This window comes from Notothenia rossii, assembly GCF_949606895.1.
Source record: "Notothenia rossii genome assembly, chromosome: 9".
Lineage (NCBI taxonomy): Eukaryota > Metazoa > Chordata > Actinopteri > Perciformes > Nototheniidae > Notothenia > Notothenia rossii.
The window spans coordinates 17485018-17504143 of record NC_136907.1 but is presented as its reverse complement, the minus strand read 5'-3'; the positions used below and the strand labels follow the sequence as shown (position 1 = coordinate 17504143).

General features: G+C 43.6%; 1 protein-coding gene across 1 annotated transcript in view; it reads left to right on the top strand.

Annotated features, from left to right (window-relative positions):
- Positions 1 to 19126, top strand: part of rapgef6 (Rap guanine nucleotide exchange factor (GEF) 6) — a 147948-nt gene that overhangs the window by 95280 nt on the left and 33542 nt on the right. Inside the window, exons 7-11 of the mRNA XM_079648703.1 lie at positions 2930 to 3061; positions 11947 to 12127; positions 14084 to 14220; positions 16537 to 16695; positions 17717 to 17989. Of these exons, the coding sequence (XP_079504829.1) occupies positions 2930 to 3061; positions 11947 to 12127; positions 14084 to 14220; positions 16537 to 16695; positions 17717 to 17989 (882 nt within the window). The remainder of the gene's footprint in view (positions 1 to 2929; positions 3062 to 11946; positions 12128 to 14083; positions 14221 to 16536; positions 16696 to 17716; positions 17990 to 19126) is intronic.

Here is a 19126-nt window from a genome sequence, read left to right as displayed (position 1 = left end):
CATAAATGTCATCTGTGGAAGCCGTAGTACTGTAAAAAAGCAAGACCAATCATCTGAGCCGGCCTGCCTAAAATAACTGGATGGCCTACCTGCCTGTCAGCCTTCCATCTGTGCACAAATGTATCTCGTGCCCTCATTGGTCATGTTCGTGTTTGTTGGAGGAGGGGCTCTATAAGGAAGTAGCAGATTTTCTCCAGTCATGTATTTTAAAATTCTAGCGATCTCGAGCCGGTTTCTCAAACTTACATACCCTACCTTTAAGGAGAAGGAGGCCTGGTAGTTCAATCATATGCCATGTTTTTATTCTTTCAGTACACTCTTTTTCCTGAGCGCTGATCGACTCCGCAGTTTGACACATTCATTTCTGTCTGTCTTTATGTGGAATCAAGTGAATATTTTCAATGGCTGCAGGGTAGGAGCTTCATCATCGCTGATCCATCACGCAGAAATCAACATGTGTTTACCTGTGGAGAAATTAGCAATCACTCTCTGTCCCCCCCCCCTCTCATTTTGTTCTCTGTCTCTTCTAATTCACACACAAACACAACAAATCAGTGGTGAACAGTGTTGGTCAACAGCAAGCACTAGAGACAAGTGGAGGGAATTCTACTTGTGTATATGTGTGACTTAGTCAATAATAGTCTGGGATAAGGTGTTGCCTGCAGTTTAATAAGTGAAACACACAATTCATTACGCTGCGGTACCTAATGGGAAATGGATTTCACTTAAATACTTAGTCAAACCAAAACTAATCCCAGAGATCTGCGAGTCAATATTTGTACATAAGTGTTGCAGTGGAACAATTAGGAATTAGAATAGTTTTGTTCAAGTATTTTTTTAAATCACTATTATCTTTGAAATGTGTGAGTTGGGAAGAGAAACACAGGGGGACTACAAATGTATTAGTATTGAAGTTGTATACATTAATATTGTGGTGGATAAAGACGGTAGCAGATGCATTAATGTTTAAAGTGTATTCATGTTAAATTTACTGTTGATTTACGGTGAAGCATTTTCTGATTTTGTATGTAGGTGAGTGAATGTTTAGTGCCCTCTCAGATACTGAACAAAGTCATATATTTGTTCTTATACATAAATACAAATGAATCCGCAAAGAATGAATTAGTACCCATCTTATTAATGCTGATTTCCTACGATGGCTTACAAAACAGAATGTGTCGTACATTTTGATGCCAGACATTCGCTGAAAAATACAAATGTCTTGTTCAGGAAAGGAGACAGAAATGGACACATATTACAATTTGTTGGCTCAGACTGTAGGAATAAGGTATAGCAGAAGAAAAATACTTGGTACGCATTGCTGTTTATTTCTTGAGAATGGACACTGGAAATAATGGTTGACTATGTGATAAATGGTGATTTTATTTGTTCCTGGGGTCCACACATAATATTAAAAAAAAATCAATCAATTTAAAATGATTGAAAAAGCTTGTGTGAAGAAAATCCAGTGTACAATAATTCATTACGTTGAATGCTCCCCAATATGGCACACATTAAGAACAAGCCACTGGACTTCTTAAGCTCCGCCCCTCGGTACAGTGTTTCCCTGTGGGTTTGAGTAACAGGGGAGTGGGGGGTTAAGTGCTCATGGGGTCGTACAGTACAACAGGCCTATTAGAAGAGAGTACTGAGGGGGCAGCACCCCCAGACTCCACGTCTTTAATATTGCATGTTGGCACTGCGGTTCCTGGCATTCTCAGCTAGCCGCCATGGTTCAGTTTGGCTTGGTGTGGATGTGATATTGTCGCCGTGAGTGTTCATGTGTGTTTTTGGATGGCGAGCGCTGTCTGAGGTGGCGATGGAGGAGGTGTGCTGTAGGTTCGCCCGGTGTCGTAGGAGGACATCTTCTCTCACTCTGACACTGCCCCGATGCAAACTGGTAAGACTTAAACAAATAGGGGTTTGCCTTTATTCTAAGGGGAACAACACAAGTACATTGGTTCACCTTGTATGAGAGATAAAACCTGCCTTGCTTTGTAGTCAATCCAATTTGTAACTGTTGTAAGTTGGTCTCTTAATAATGTTTGCATCTTTATCTATTGTTTATTGGTAGACCAGTTGGTTTTCACAGCTCTGCTTATTGTGTAACCTCTGAAACCTTAATGTTGATACATTTGGTAGTAATACCTTGACTTGACTTTTGTTGGTCCTGCTGTACAACCTATATAAGTGTGTCTCTTATGGTGACCGACATTGAGTATGTGTCCAGCTTTGCAGGGCTTCTGACAATGTGGTCATTTCATGTGCATCTGTTACTGTTAGTCTACCACAAGGGTAGCCTCTGATTTAGTCAGGCTAACGCTAGTTTTCTTTGTGGCTTCATAGGAGGAATTTCTCTTTTGTGTTACATTTTGTCTATGAGTTGTCCTGTGCTGTGTATCTTGGGAATAATTAGGTGTCAAAATGGCAATGGAAGTGTATTTTCGTGCTTTGCATCTGGCTCTAAATGAGTTTGAGTAAACTTGTAATATCTATTTGATGGTGTGTTCCGTGTGCACATATAACATGTAAGCTATTTGCATGAAACAAGGCTTGTCCTAACATCCTAATAAGACAGCCACAAACAGGATTTACTGCTCAGTGGTTTTGATAAGGTCACTACAAACATATAACACCAGTGTCAAACCTCCAACCTTCCTCTTTCCATCAGAAATGAAATATATCATGCTGTAATTCACAGCCGTCTGAAGCCTCTTCACCTTCATCCTCTTCATGTTAATTATGTTGGAGTATAACACATCAAACACTGCCATACCAGCGTTGGCTTTCAAGCTAATGAAACACCTGTCTGTGTGTTTGTGAGAGTGTGTGTATTTGTGCTTGTTCCGATGTATGTTGTATATGTTGACTCTACTAACTTTCTCTTCTCTTTTCTTGTTTCTCTACCACTTCCTGTCTGTCTGAACAGCTTCCTGCGGACCTCAATAAGATGCACCTAACAGACCACGCCCATCAGCAGGTGATGCACATGGCCCCCAGCCAATCAGGATGCAGCATCGCCAGCGACTCGGGGAGTAGCAGCCTCTCAGATATTTACCAGGTGGGTCCTTTATTGCTCATTTTAAAAGATAGTCTCTTCTTTGAACTGACTTTCTCTTTAAGACTGCAGTCACAACTGACAACTTTTCTGCAACATTGTATGTACAGTTTTGTTTTGTTGGAACAATGTGCCAACCAACCTTAAAATTCTGACATATCGACATTGTTAAGTAACAGTTCAATTAAATCTCATGTTTTGTAAGTTTACCATCAAAGTTTGGACCTTTTACATTTAACTTTGCCAAAGTCTTTTCCCCTGTGTAACATATTTTAAGTTTATTAAGAAATTCAACATCAGTATAATCAATCCAATTGTCCCAGTATCAAGTATTTTGAATATCCTGTTGCTTAACTGTCCAGTATTTTTTTTTATATAAGAAAGCTTTTTATACATTTCAAATAATGTTTTCCTTCCCTGCTGCCATTAGGCGCTTTCACATCCGAGTACTTTTCCCAGTATAGTTCCGATATAGTTCAGAAAATGTGCGTTCACACCAAAAAAATCCGGAACTAAAATTAGTTCATAAGAACCTTTGCACCCCCTTTTCAGTCCCTGCTAGAGAGCAGGGACTTTCATTTCTGAACTTTCATTTTCATTTCTGATTGGCTGGGCGGATTGCAAACCACGCCCCGTAAAACTCCCAAAAAGTTTTGTGAAGCCGCAATTTTATTTGCTCGCATTAGCATTATTAGCATTAGCCTTAGCCCAGCGCACCAACGGAGAGAGAATAACTTATGGCCTCTCTGAAGAACCAGCACCTTACCGTGGTAGAGAGGTTTGTGTGCCCTGATGAACCTGGGGGCTGTGTTGTCTGGAACCTTGTGTTCCTGGTAGGGTCTCCCATGGCAAATTGGTCTCAGGCAAGGGGCCAGACTAAGATTGGTTCAAAAGACCTCATGAAAGACGACACACGAAGTGAGGATACCCGGCCCGGAGGAAGCCCGGGGTCCCCTTCTGGAGCCAGGCCCAGAAGGAGGACTCGTCGGCGAGCGTCTGGTGGCCGGGCTTGCCACGGAGCCCGGCCGGGCACAGCCCGAAAAGGCAAAGTGGGCAACACCTCCGCTTCTCCGTCCCGCGGGCCCACCACCTACGGGAAACAGCAATGGGGTCGGGTGCGCTGCCAGAAGGGTGGCAGTGAAGGCAGAGGGTCTCGACGGACCAGACCCGGGCGACAGAAGCTGGCTTTGGGGACGTGGAACGTCACCTCTCTGGGGGGGAAGGAGTCGGAGCTTGTGCGGGAGGTGGAGCGTTACCAGTTGGATCTGGTTGGGCTCACCTCTACGCACAGCGTCGGCTCTGGAACCTTACTTCTGGATAGGGGTTGGACTCTATTCTTCTCCGGAGTTGCTCAAGGTGTGAGGCGCCGGGCGGGTGTGGGGATACTCACAAGTCCCCGGTTGGGTGCTTCGTTGTTGGAGTCTACCCCAGTGGACGAGAGGGTTGCCTCCCTACGCCTGCGGGTTATGGGGGGGAAAACTCTGACTGTTGTGTGTGCTTATGCACCCAACAGCAGTTCAGAGTATACGGCCTTCTTGGAGACCCTGGAAAGAGTCCTGTATGGGGCTCCTGAAGGGGACTCTTTAATCTTGCTGGGAGACTTCAACGCACATGTGGGCAATGATGGAGACACTTGGAGGGGAGTGATTGGGAGGAACGGCCCCCCTGATCTGAACCGGAGTGGTGGTTTGTTACTGGACTTCTGTGCTAGTCATGGATTGGCCATAACAAACACCATGTTCGAACATAAGGATGCTCATAAGTGTACGTGGTACCAGAGCACCCTAGGCAGAAGGTCCATGATCGATTTGGTTATCGTATCATCGGACCTCAGGCCGTATGTTTTGGACACTCGGGTAAAGAGAGGGGCGGAGTTGTCAACTGATCACCATCTGGTGGTGAGTTGGGTCGAGTGGCGGGGGAAGCCTTTGGATAGACCTGGTAAGCCCAAACGTGTAGTTCGGGTGAACTGGGAACGTCTGGAGGAGGCCCAAGTTCAGGAGGCCTTCAACTCACACCTCCGGCGGAGCTTTTCGGGCATTCCTGTGGAGGTTGGGGACATTGAACCAGAGTGGTCGGTGTTCAAAGCCTCTATTGCCGAAGCCGCGGCGGGGAGCTGTGGTCTCAAGGTCCTAGGTGCCTCAAGGGGCGGTAACCCTCGAACCTCCTGGTGGACACCGGTGGTCAGGGAAGCCGTCCGACTGAAGAAGGAGGCCTTCAGGGATTTGTTATCCCGGGGGACTCCCGAGGCAGTTGCAAGGTACCGACAGGCCCGAAGGGCAGCAGCCTCAGCCGTGGCCGAGGCAAAGCAGCGGGTGTGGGAGAAGTTTGGAGAAGACATGGAAAAAGACTTTCGGGCGGCACCAAAGTTGTTCTGGAAAACTGTCCGACACCTCAGGAGGGGGAAGCAGGGAACCATCCAAGCTGTGTACAGTAAGGATGGGACGTTGTTGACCTCAACTGATGGAGTGTTAGGGCGTTGGAAGGAGCACTTTGAGGAACTCCTGAACCCGACAACTCCGCCCTCTATGTTAGAGGCAGAGCTGGAGTATGAAGGGGGATCGACACCAATCTCCCGGGGGGAGGTCACTGAGGTCGTCAAACAACTTCACAGTGGCAAAGCCCCGGGGGTGGATGAGATCCGCCCAGAAATGCTGAAGGCTCTGGGTGTTGAGGGACTGTCATGGTTGACACGTCTCATCAACGTTGCGTGGAAGTCGGAAACAGTACCGAAGGAGTGGCAGACCGGAGTGGTGGTTCCCCTTTTCAAAAAGGGGGATCAGAGGGTGTGTGCCAATTACCGAGGCATCACACTACTCAGCCTCCCCGGGAAAGTTTACTCTAAGGTACTCGAAAGGAGGGTCAGGCCGATTGTCGAACCTCAGATTGAGGAGGAACAATGCGGATTCCGTCCTGGTCGTGGAACGACGGATCAGCTTTTTACTCTCGCAAGGATCCTGGAGGGTGCCTGGGAGTATGCTTATCCAGTCTACATGTGTTTTGTAGACTTGGAGAAGGCATATGACCGGGTTCCAAGGGAGTCACTGTGGGAGGTGCTGCGGGAGTATGGGGTGAGGGGGTCTCTACTCAGGGCCATCCAATCTCTGTACTCCCAAAGCGAGAGCTGTGTCCGGGTCCTCGGCAGTAAGTCGGACCCATTTCAGGTGAGGGTTGGCCTCCGCCAGGGCTGCGCTTTGTCACCAATCCTGTTTGTAATATACATGGATCGGATTTCGAGGCGTAGTCGTGGGGGAGGGGGTCTGCAGTTCGGTGGACTAAGGATTGCACCACTGCTTTTTGCAGATGATGTGGTTCTGATGGCTTCATCGGTCTGCGACCTTCAGCACTCACTGGATCGGTTCGCAACCGAGTGTGAAGCGGCTGGGATGAGGATCAGCACCTCCAAATCTGAGGCCATGGTTCTCAGCAGGAAACCGATGGACTGTCCACTCCAAGTAGGGAATGAGTCCTTACCCCAAGTGAAGGAGTTCAAGTATCTCGGGGTCTTGTTCTCGAGTGAGGGAACAATGGAGCGTGAGATGGGTCGGAGAATCGGAGCAGCGGGAGCGGTACTGCAGTCTCTTTACCGCACCGTTGTGACGAAAAGGGAGCTGAGCCAAAAGGCAAAGCTCTCTGTCTACCGGGCCATTTTCGTTCCTACCCTCACCTATGGTCATGAAGGATGGGTCATGACCGAAAGAACGAGATCGCGGGTACAAGCGGCCGAGATGGGTTTTCTCCGCAGGGTGGCTGGTGTCTCCCTTAGGGATAAGGTGAGAAGTTCGGTCATCCGGGAGGGACTCGGAGTTGAACCGCTCCTCCTTCGCGTCGAAAGGAGCCAGTTGAGGTGGTTCGGGCACCTAGTTAGGATGCCACCTGGGCGCCTCCCTAGGGAGGTGTTCCAGGCACGTCCAGCTGGGAAGAGACCAAGGGGTAGACCTAGAACCAGATGGAGGGATTATATCTCTTCTCTGGCCTGGGAGCGCCTTGGGATCCCCCAGTCAGAGCTGGTTGATGTGGCCAGGGAAAAGAAAGTTTGGGGCTCTCTGCTGGAACTGCTACCTCCGCGACCCGACCACGGATAAGCGGGAGAAGATGGATGGATGGATGGAACACAAAATAAAACGTGGGAGCGGACCGAGATTTACTCGGAAGGCTTCAGTAGAAGCTGCTGGGAGTCCCAGCAGCTTCTACTGAAGCCAGTCCCCAACTCCGGGGACTTCCGGACGGGGACTTCGGGTGGCAGTATACGCCGTGAAGTTGTTTGCGGCCTGCCAGTAAACCCAAAGCAGAAGAAGAAGAAGTGACTTCAGCGGCTTCATTTGGCTAATCCTCCCTCAGGGACTTATTCCGGTGTGAACGCGATCTGCTCTTTAGTTCATCAGATGAACTGACTTCTCATGAACTAAGTGCGGCAAAGTACTTGGTGTGAAAGCGCCTATTATCACTTCTTTGGCACAAACCATTATTAAACCCTTCCACCACAGCACTGCCAAAACACCTGGTCTGTGGTGAAGATGGTTGATTCTCAGTTCATGTGCACCTGTAGCATATCCGTCATTCCTCTACCCTCCCTCCCTGTAATCCTCTGTATCTCACTAATTATCGCACATCAGTTCTGCATCCCGGTGTTACTCTGTACTTCCTGCTGCGGATGAAAGGTCACATACAGGAAATGAACCTAACCTTTTCCAATCTGTCTATAGCTGGCTGCAGATATAGGAGCTGTAACATTGTCAGTGTAGCTGGGTTTATAACAGGTTGTCCTGTGGGCAGCTTCCAAAGGTTGTTTGTAGCATATAGTAGCGAGTTTGACATCTAGTGTACAACACTAGTGCAAATTATGTTGGACTTAACTTCAAAATAAGTTTTTTCTAAATGTGAATGTCGGTAATCCTATTTACTCCAATTCCTGTCAGATTTTGTCATTTCACATTGTCCTCTTAAAGTAAATTCATTCATTTAAAATAGGTTTTCTTAGCGTTGTGTCGACGACCCTTTTGCTTCTTACTGATGTTTTCTTTTAATGTCAGCACACTAGCCAGTTTATAACATGGTTGCGTTTTTCAATTATCCAGCTTAAGTGTTAAATGTACAAAAGTATTATTGACAGAGTACGAGCTCTTCATATTTTTGCCCTCCTCTTGTATTAGCCTCACTTTTACGTGACATTTCGGAACATTCAATAGCTCAGTGTGCTTTTGAATTGAATGCCTTTCTCGAGTGTCGGGTATTTAAATGGCCGTGAACCAATAATCCATAAAAGGGTACATGACGAGGCTGACATCTCATCTTTTTAATCCCTCAAACCTCCTAATCTCCTCTTTTTACACAGAAAGTCGTAACAGATCCAATAACCTTTTAATATTACACTTCAGTCCTGACACTGGGTACTCCAGTTGTTTTTTGTTTCTTTCTTAAATGTTTGTTTATGCATGTGTGGGTTAGGAGGGGTTCCCCTTTTGACACCAGCTTGTTAGCATTGTAGGCTTTCATCAGGGGAACTGGTGAAGTCCATTAGCTACAAACTAATGAGCTGTTTACAAGTTAATGAGCTGCTATGATCAATGAGTGCCGCTGGCCACACAACTAATGAGCACATTTGTTTCAGTTAGGGTCCTTTACAATGCTAATATCCTTATTAGAAAATATAGGTTTAATTTTGCTCAAATACACTATAAACATTACAATTAAGAAGTACATACAAACTATAATAAAAAAGTAGAACAAAGGAGTTTTTCTCCAAGGCATAGGAAGGCGTACAAATAAGAGAGCTACAGTTTTGCTGCTTTCTTCGAAAATCTTGAAAGTTGACCATCATCCGTGTGTGGTGGAGGATTGTCTCTCTGTCTCTCTGACTCACAGTTTCGACCTGGCCGTGCTCTCTCTCACCCTCTGTGTGTGTCCAGTAAAACAACGACACAGATCTTTCTCCTGCTTTCCCAGGGATGACTTTCTCCTATGCAGCAGTGTTCAGTCAGCAATGATACGTTTGTTCCAGCAGCAATTTGCATACATTTCCATATTGTCCTGGAACATTGTTTGCACCATGAAAGAGAAACACCTTAAAAATATATAAGGGATGAGCCCAAACATGTTTTCTTTGATTTTACCTGTGAAAAACCTTGGTGGAAATATTTGTATCAATAAAGACAACCCCAGTTTGATTCTTTATTGACGGGGAGAACATCCTCAAATAAGCCTCAACATCTCCTTGGTGGTGCGGTGCAGTTAAGTAGGAAAATGGTCTATGAATAACTGGTGACCTTGAAGTACCAGGGCAAGGAGCTGATGAATAATAGAAAGTGTTAGTGTCCGACTTTTCACATGATCTCTCAATGGAAAAGAGACTAAAATGACATCATTCAGATATTCTAACCTCCTTTTCTGCCACAACCTGTCCTCCTTCCTCCGCCTGTTAGTGAGCGATCGCAGATTGATGTAAGTTAGTTCGGCCTGGGTTAGACGTTTAACACAGAGACCTGATCTCTTCACCCTGAGATTAGATATTTATCACACGGATCTGATCCCATCAGCTTGTCGCTGACCCGTTTCTGTGTTTGTTTACATCTGTCTTAAAGTGCTTACCCTCCAGTCTGCTCTGGTTCTCAGCTGTCAGGACTGTTTTTGTCATGGCTTCCTTTTCTACTATCTCCCTTACCTTAGGCTGACTCACAGTTGTTCACTTTACTCCAACTCCATACTTTTCAACTCCATCTGCTTCCTCCTGTTCTCACTGCCCATACTTCGGCGCTTTCCCCTCATCTCTCCAGACAGTCACCTGTATTTCTCCTATTATTCTCTATTCCTCCCACATGACACTATCCTTTTCTCTGTTTTTCCTCTCCTTTCTGCCACTTTCTGGTAGTCTGCCACAGCACTGTAGAATGTAGGGTTTCTCGGGCAGCTCTGATGTCCCTCGACTCTAGGAACTGTCCTCCTTGCTCAAACTCAGTCTGAGACCGGGGGAATTGGACTGAAAGGGCACATCCTGCATTCTGAATGAACCGGTCTCCCAAAAGCCCTGAGAGATATGTCAGCAGCAGAGGGCGAGATGTTATTGTCTCAGGGCTATCACCACAGCACACAGGATTTTGACCACTTCTATAACTGCCTCTATTTGACAATATGGAGTTATGTCAGGTGCTATAAAAAACTACTGCTGCACTTTTAGCCTCTAGGACTCAATAAATCAGTGGTGATGGAAAAGTGAAAAATATAGATTTTCACTTGGGGACAACTTGTAGGACAAACTGTTGTTGATATATTTGGTTTAAGTGACTCATTTTTATTATTTTTTTACCCCTAAGTTTAATTTACATTTCAGCTGCTTTTGTTTCTGAAGGTCTAATTAATGAAATCCTTACATTTACATTCACTTTTAATATGTAAGTCATTTAAAATTGGTGACAAGGTAAAGAAAACCAGGATTCACATTTTGTTTTTGACAGGAAAGTATTTGTCCTGCTTGTCTGTTCTTATATTTCAAAAATATTAGGCTGAAAGGAATGCACCTGGGGCAGAATTTAGTAGCTGGTGTGTTTTGTAAATGTCCTCGAAATAGCTGTCTATGAAAACAAGAGTGAACCTGCGCCTGAACTCGGGATGGCTTGTTAGCTTAATTTCCCTGCCTCCAGTGAATTTTATAAAACCCATTGGCAAGATACCAATCCTCAAAAGAAAGCCAAGAGCTGGATCGTGTTGTAGGTTTGGGAGTTCATCCGGTAGTGTGTAGGACAGCAAGTTCACTTGTTCATTATATCCTGATTCCACTCTACTAAATCAATGACTTCAAAATGCATACAAGTATATTTTCCCTGGTCAAATTCAACTTTTAGACGTACTCTCTTCCCTGTAACAGGTTTATGGACATTGTTAAACACACAAAAATAACTCTTAACCAAGGCATGAAGACTGCAACGCTTGTTGCCCAGTTATAAGCAAATTGAATACAATAAATAAGAAAAATAATTGATTTTAAGCAAAGACTGGAACCAATTAGGCTCTATTATCCTAGAATATTGTATTTGCTTTCAGGCCTACCTGATAGAGCCAACAGATGGCCTGCAGCGCTGCCAGCACCACTGGGGAGCTCCGCCTTCCACCTCTAGGTCAATGGTTCAATCCCCAGCCGACCTGAAAGCCCCAATGCCCCTTTAGAGCCGTACCCTGCCAACCATCTGTCTGCAGTATACACTGGAAACAGGGTTACATATGAATTATTACAGCTTGATTTAAATATTTGGCTGTTTGGGAATTGGTGTCAGGATTTTAGCCCAGGGTCACAGGTACAGCTGCTCAAGGTTATTCCTCAGGTGTTGTTTTTCCCCCCACAAATAATCATTACAAAACAAAGGGGAGATGTAATCAAGATTCAAGGTATTTTGCTAATCAAGGTTATTTGATAGCTTATTAATATACAAATTTCACTCAACTTAATGGCAAAGGAGACATACTTTGTTTATTCTATAAATGACACCCTAATTTCAAACTAAAACTATAAAAGAAAATGTAAAAAATATATCTTTGAACTTAAATATGTGCCCCTTTCATTCCAATAATTAAATAATACTGATGCATTTTGTGTGCCAATTTCTTATTCGTTGTGGAATGGTCCTTATTCAGCCACAACCTAATTTAAGTGTGGTTTTAATACATTCTCCATCATGTTAGACTATTGTCGTGTTGGAATACAACAGTGCAGAATTAAACTGGTGCACATCAACATCTGGGAGTTGAATTGGTACACATTACTTATCCAATACTAGTTCCTACGTCTAGCTCTGATTATACCTTCATCTTAAATGAAGCGCCCACAGACTGCTTCCTCCTGTCCTTGTCCTGTTACCAACCACTGTGCTCCTTTGTCCACCATCTTTGTTCTGCAGGCCACAGAGAGCGAGCTGGGAGATGTGGACCTGTCTGGACTTCCAGAGGCTGCAGTGGACAGCGAGGAAGAGGAGGAGGAAGATGAGGACCTGGAGAGAGTGTCAGACACTCTTGTAGGCCGAGACTTGGTCCGAGAGTGTTTGGAAAAAGAGCCAGCAGACCGAAACGATGACGACATTGGTGAGTCTGACTAGCTATTCTGCTTGTTTGGTCCTCATATTAACCTTCAATGTTCTATTGAATTTCAAAGCAGCTTTTAAAGGGTATTCATCTTTCTCGCCTCCAATCCACCGTTGAATAGCGCACTTCAAATCTCATTGAAATGAGGCACTCATACAGAATATGCCTGCATGTCTCTTGAAACACTTACAGGACTGTCAGTTACTATTTTTAGACGTTGTACTTAACATAGAGTCCTCACATACATCATCTATCATTCAATAAGCAAAGAGGAGATACACAACTCCCCTCTTTCACAAAAGCAGCCCTCACAGTGGTCTCTAAACACAGGTGCCCTTCCACTGTGTGTTTTAAAGCAGGCAATCAGAGAGACGACCTCATTAGCGGCATTCAGCAGGGGGTCCTGTGGGAGAAGCTGACCACATGAGAGAGATGAGAGGAGTTGTTAAGGCCCGGCCTGCTGAGTGCATGCTGGGAGGCTGGCCTTCTCGTGGCCCTCATCTTTCACTCATTCAGATATAAGAACTTGAGAATTTGAGGGGAAATCAGTAAATTAATTATTAATACATTTTTCTTCCTAAATAAAGTTGACTTAAGTTACGGAGTCATTTGCCATAAGTTTGCCTCTCAGGATAATACTTTATACCTTTATGATTTAGGGGTCACCTTTCCAATCTGAGAAATAGCAAGATGGTTAAAAGTCCTTTGCCTTATTAATGAATGTATAACTGCATCCGAGCTGGCCTCTAAAAGGTATTGAATTAAAACAATGTTCGAAGGAAAATTCTGTCTTTGTTAAATAAACACAGGAAAAATAATCAGGGGTGGCATGAGGACATAGCCAGCCAAAAAAGACTGCAAAGAAGTACGTCATCGATCCTGAATACTTTCATTAAATATTCATCTTATTATTACTACATTCCATTACTGACTGATTAATACCACTCTGCTGGTGGGTCTATATTCAAAGCCTTTAGTCAGAATGTGGGGCTTTAATCTGCGTAGCTCACCAGATTGTTGGTTTCCACAGGATAGTTTCCAACCATAATATTCAATATGTACTAAATGTAATATAATCTTTAATTTTGCTCACATTTTTAAACATACAACCATCTGGCACTTCAAACTGTTTCAAAACATTCAGAATGACCTCAATTAGTGTGACCCAGGTTTTTGGAAGTGCAAAGTAAAGAAGAAAAAGAGAGTAAATGAACGAGGCGATAACAGCAGGGGGAATAAAGGAAGCTGCTCAGCCAGGATCACAGTGTGCAGGATGGAGCTGGGTCACTATGTTCTCACACACAGTGGAGGGGGAGGGGGGGGGGGGGGGGGGGGGGGGAGGAGATCTGGAAGGGAGGAACACGGTGTGAAAGTTTCTCATTAGGCATGAAAAGCCTTAGCAGTGATAGCATGCACTGCTCCTGGCCATATCATCACGAAGAGATACTGTTATCTGTGTGTTTGTGTTGTTATGATGTTTGAAAGGGTATATTATACGAAAACGACGTAATCGAAATAAAACTATTATTTTTTTATTATTTTTTATTTTATTTTGTATTGGTTTTTCAGTTGAATTATACTTAAAGTTCAGGGTAATCAACTGTTAAAAACATACTGTTCACATTTTTTTTCTCCAATAAATGGATGTTTTCAAAGTAAATGGATAATCGTTTTTAATAATCGTGATATCAATTATTGACCATAATAATCGAGATTATGATCTTTGCCATAATCGAGCAGCCCTAGTAGGGGGCATTCAAAAGTCCATACGTTGTGTTAGAAATGCTGTCTTTAGTCAATGGTAAAAATCAATGAGTGTGTTAACCACACACCTGAGAAGCAAACCTTGTTTTGGTCACACAGATGACATCACTAGATTGCTCATGGTTCTAAAGAGTTCATGCTTTCTCTTCAATGTATTTCTTCTCTCCCTTTCATCCTTTTTGTGGCAAATAGAGCAACTGCTGGAGTTCATGCATCAGCTGCCTGCCTTTGCCAACATGACCATGTCTGTGCGGAGAGACCTGTGCAGCGTGATGGTGTTTGAGGTGGTGGAGCAGGCAGGCACGGTCATCCTGCAAGACAAGAAGGAGGTAGGAACAAACTCATGGCATTCACACATATATGTATTTGTGAATAGAAATGTATCAAACTGCAAAGGGGCCTTATACAATTTGGAGAAAGAGAGAATGTTTTTTTGCTGCATGCTAGATCGATATCTAATGGGGTGATTATCATGTGCAAAGTATGTCTGATATGTTTGATTACATCTTTGTAAGCATTATTTATTCAACATTAATCAACACAGAATCTGATGTGTGCTCTGATTCTTAAGTGTCTTTCCATGGCCTGCAAATCAGTAGCGTTTTCTTTCAAAAGGCACAAAAAAACAAACAACCATTAAGGTAGGTAAGCCAAGGTGAACATGCACACTTTGTAAAATAGACAATAAAGAAAGGATTTTAAAGCAGAACACAAAAACACTTAGTTTTGAGAGCAGGTGGTGACATGTGAGTAGAGATAAACCCATCGTCGCCACCTTCCAGTCTATCCAAAGCTCATTCTTCTACAGAAACTGCTATGTGCAAAGTCACTGCAGAGTAAAAGCCCTGTCAATCTCCTGAGCTGCTACACAGCTAATTAATGAAGTTACATGGCTGAGAAACGGCAGCTCTGTCATGGCTGTTTGGTTACACACAGCAGCGTTCGAAACGTCAGCGTGATAAATGGCGATGAACTGCTCCAGGAGGAAGGGTATCCAAGTCAGCAGGACAGAACCACACACGCACACGGACACACACATATACATGAATAGGCTGTGTGCTTTGTAAAGTGTGCCTCCATACTGTCTGTGTCGAGTCATTTGATGAACAGGTCCTCTCCACTCTGTCTCTGTGGACCCGTGTCTAAGGTCAGAGAGAAGCACTTGGCTCCTCTCACAGATTAACACCACTCTGCTAACTGAGAGAGGGAGGGAGAGGAACATAAAAAGAATCTAAAGTAGTGTAACTAAATACAGTAAAATAATAGAGGTAAAGGGCGGAAAAGGATAACATGCAGGGAGTGGGCGAAATCTACTTACGTTTCTTTAATCCCCATTTTATTTGATAAATAAGGGACCTGAGGAAATAAAGGCTTACAGGCTGTATTCTTTGCAAGCTGCCATAATTATTCATGATATAAACTCAAGTATGTATGATGAAAATAGCCTCTTAAGGTGTCTTGTGTTTAATACTGAATGTGGTTTATTACCTTCCCTCACCTTACTTTTTAGAAAATAACTTGGTTGCCTACGTTTTGTGTGAGAAGAGGGAAATCTGTCTTTGGTTTCCATGTGAAAGACCTTCCAGTGAAAAAGGGTTCACTATAACACATTCAATCATATTAGACATTAGACAACATTATATGAAAGGACATTCATACATTAATAACACAATAGAAGCTAAAATACAAGTATATGAAGGTACAGGATAGTGAGGTCTGAATTACGGTTTCATAAATAGATATAACATGCTGTGTGCTTAGGTAGAAAGCTGCCTTCAAAGAAAAGAAGCCGTCTTTACTGATTTAGATATTTTATGGCAACAGGGAAAATGTTTTTTTTTTATTTTGAATGACATTTTATCGTTGCTGAGAAATAAGGAGAGTGAGCAGCTCACTGGCATTAAGAGAAACAGAGGAGCACCGAGAGAATTGGAGATTTGCAGTTTGAGAAATAGTGAGGGAATGAAAAGGCAATGAGGAGGAAATACCAGTTATAGTTGCGGATGGAGCCCCAGGGTTTGTTCACACCCCCCCCCCCCCCCTTCCATCCGCTCGCACCCCAAAATGAATGGCTTGTTATATTATGCCTGCTGGCATTTCCTTTTCAATAGCCACCACTAGAGACACAATACCTCTTCACACTGTACTCATACCTCACACAAAGCACATTATGCTCCCATAACGATAAATGTCAGCTGGTAATATAGAGCCATTTCAACAGCCATTCTTGTGCAGTGTTATAGGTCAGGTGATTACATAGCGCTTCTACTTTCAAATCCCTCAAACATTACAGTTATATCCACTGTTCTCTTTGAAATCTTTACAAAAAATGTATTTTAATCTTTAGTCTTGAGATAAGGTATGAAGTATTTTCAATTCAAAAAGGTCTATATGAAGACCTGAAAAACAGGCTTAACAGGTTAAGTCAAGTCGATCTGAAAGTCATTAAATGTGTTGACTCGTGAATCTACCACCTTGTATTGCATAACAGTAGTTTCATTAGGCACACAACCATTCACAGTATATATTGACTTAACTGTGAAAAGAGCAGGAATTGAGAGCAGTACGAAGAACCACAAGCCAGCACGAGTGTTGGCATCATGACTAAATGTGTGACACTGAATGGTTGATGATGTTGTCTGCAGCTGGACCTCTGGTATGTTATCCTGAACGGGGCAGTGGAGATCAGCCATCCAGAGGGGAGAGTGGAGACTCTTTGCATGGGCAACAGCTTCGGCATCTCGCCCTCACTGGACAAACAGTTCATGAACGGAGAAGTTCGTACCAAGGGGGACGACTGCCAGGTAAAGAGGATTCATTGTCAAGCATCTTGCTGCAAGATTGGGAGACTTACAGATTCAATGTGATTGTTAACAAAAGACGGTGATACAATTACAGATTACTTCATACAAATGTGTTTTCTTGGCAGACTTAGACATTATTTGTTAAGCTGCAATACAAAAACAAAACGAAAGTATCTGATATCTCCATTTATTTTATCACTTTCTTTTAATGCATTTTTTTGTTTTCATTTGGTTTGAGTTCATTTCAGGGTGTATTTCCTTTTTTATATTTCACTGCTTTTTTATACTGCAACCAGAAATAGATAATGGCACATCTTAATTTAGAGATTCTCCTTTAAACCTTTTTTTGTATTTATTAAAAAAGGTTGACATTTGAAAGTTACTTCATGCTCTTCTTTTGGTGTACCTTTTTAAAATAAAGAATCTTGCTTGTAAAATAAGCCACAGGCCTTTCGACCTTGTCATTTAGGGTCATATATGTGTCAGACGTGATTACAAATAGGCATGCCGGTTTCTCACAGGAAGCCATTCTTGATACAAAGCTGTTGATGAGCCTTTAAAAGTAAAAGAAGCCTAGCGAGTGCTTGTGGTAACAGCCCCTCTGTCCACTGCCCAGTTCCTCCGCTGCACGGATCATTTCCTGTCTTCAGATACACAGGAAGTTTCAGAAGGGGCTTAGTCACGCAAATGCAGAAATTGGTGATTTAGTGAGGGGAAGCGCAGACAGAAACAATGCTGTAGGGCGGTGAAGAGTCACATCTTGGCGCTTTCTGTCAGTATGATAATGGGAAGTTAGTGGATTCTTCTGCAAAATGGATAGCTGACAGGATTGCTGTTTGTACTTTTATTGAGGCTTCTTTAACTTTAGTTGGTGTGTTTTGGACCTTCCACCCCTCCCATGTCTCTCTCTGCCCACCCTCATGCTTCTGCTCTGCTGTTGTTTGAGTACCCGGCTGTGGTGCCGAGCAGTGTGTTGCTCTACTACAAATTCACGCGTTGTCCCCATGTCATCCTCGACCAGTTCGTCTGCGTGGCCCAGGAGGACTACTGGCGCATCCTCAACCATGTGGAAAAGAACACGCACAAGGTGGAGGAGGAGGGGGAGATCGTGATGGTGAAGGAGCACCGCGAGCTGGACCGCAGCGGGACCAGGAAGGGACACATTGTCATCAAGGTCAGAGATTTTAAGATAAAAGTCTTTTTTAGATTTCAAGGAACTGGACTTCCAAGAAAGCTTTTTGCTGTTCGGAAGTGTTCCCTGAAAGTCTTCTATTCCCAGAAGTTTCTGTTCTGTGTCTGACCCCGACCTCTGACAAGATCACTGTTGTAACACACAATTAGTGTCTCTTTAAATGCTAATCCATTGTGGATATAAAGTAAGGATTGCTTGGTTGTTCAAGTTCAAATGTAAGGTCAAGTTGAACTGGTGTTAAACCCAGAGCTCAACATTTGTTAGTGCACTCAATTTACATTAGAAATACATTCAACCTTCATCAAGAGCATGTTTGAAACCACATGAGACGGGTACAACAGGAAGGTTAAGGGTTACATTTAGCTGCTCAAAAGCATGCTTAGTTCCACCCTTAACTTGGGTATACATGACCAACTTATAACATCAGGAAATAATCCTACTTTATTCTTTATTATGTACTAAATATGCTGAAATGCTTTGGATTGATTTTTTAGTACCACCTCATTATAAATCGACCATGCCCTCCTATACAGTTTTGTGCAGAAACGTCAATGCGGCTGCTCTGTGTTCTTAGTTGATCGTTTAGAGGCAACGTTAGAACTATTAGTGTTTGTCGGAGCATTTTCGTGTTCGCTACATCGCAGTGCGCTCCAAGGCCTTTTGATCCTTTTCCCGGGGCTCCAGAGGCAGCCAGGTATTGATCACATAATGGGCCTGAATGATTCTCTTGACCACCGCTCCGAGGAAGGCTGTTGGCTCCAAAACATATCCAGCGGAGATGAGTCAATTTGTGTGTTAGCATTTTCCCTGTCCGTCTTTGGCTTTGTTCTTTATTGTGTCAGACAAGAGTGGAGGCCTTCTAGTTTCTCTTCCCTGTAAAATTAATCATTTCCCCCAGAAACTCTGCTCTGATGACATTAACAAACTCACTTAAACCGAAAGTCTAGAGTATCTGACTTCTTATATGTGATTCGGATGAATAACAATCAAAGATGTGGACAAAGAAACCACAAATGTTATAATAGTACATTTAGATTGAGGGTTTATACAGTGTGTGTGTGTGTGTGTGTGTGTGTGTGTGTGTGTGTGTGTGTGTGTGTGTGTGTGTGTGTGTGTGTGTGTGTGTGTGTGTGTGTGTGTGTGTGTGTGTGTGTGTGTGTGTGTGTGTGTGTGTGTGTGTGTGTGTGTGTGTGTGTGTGTGTGTGTGTGTGTGTGTGTGTGTGTGTGTGTGTGTGTGTG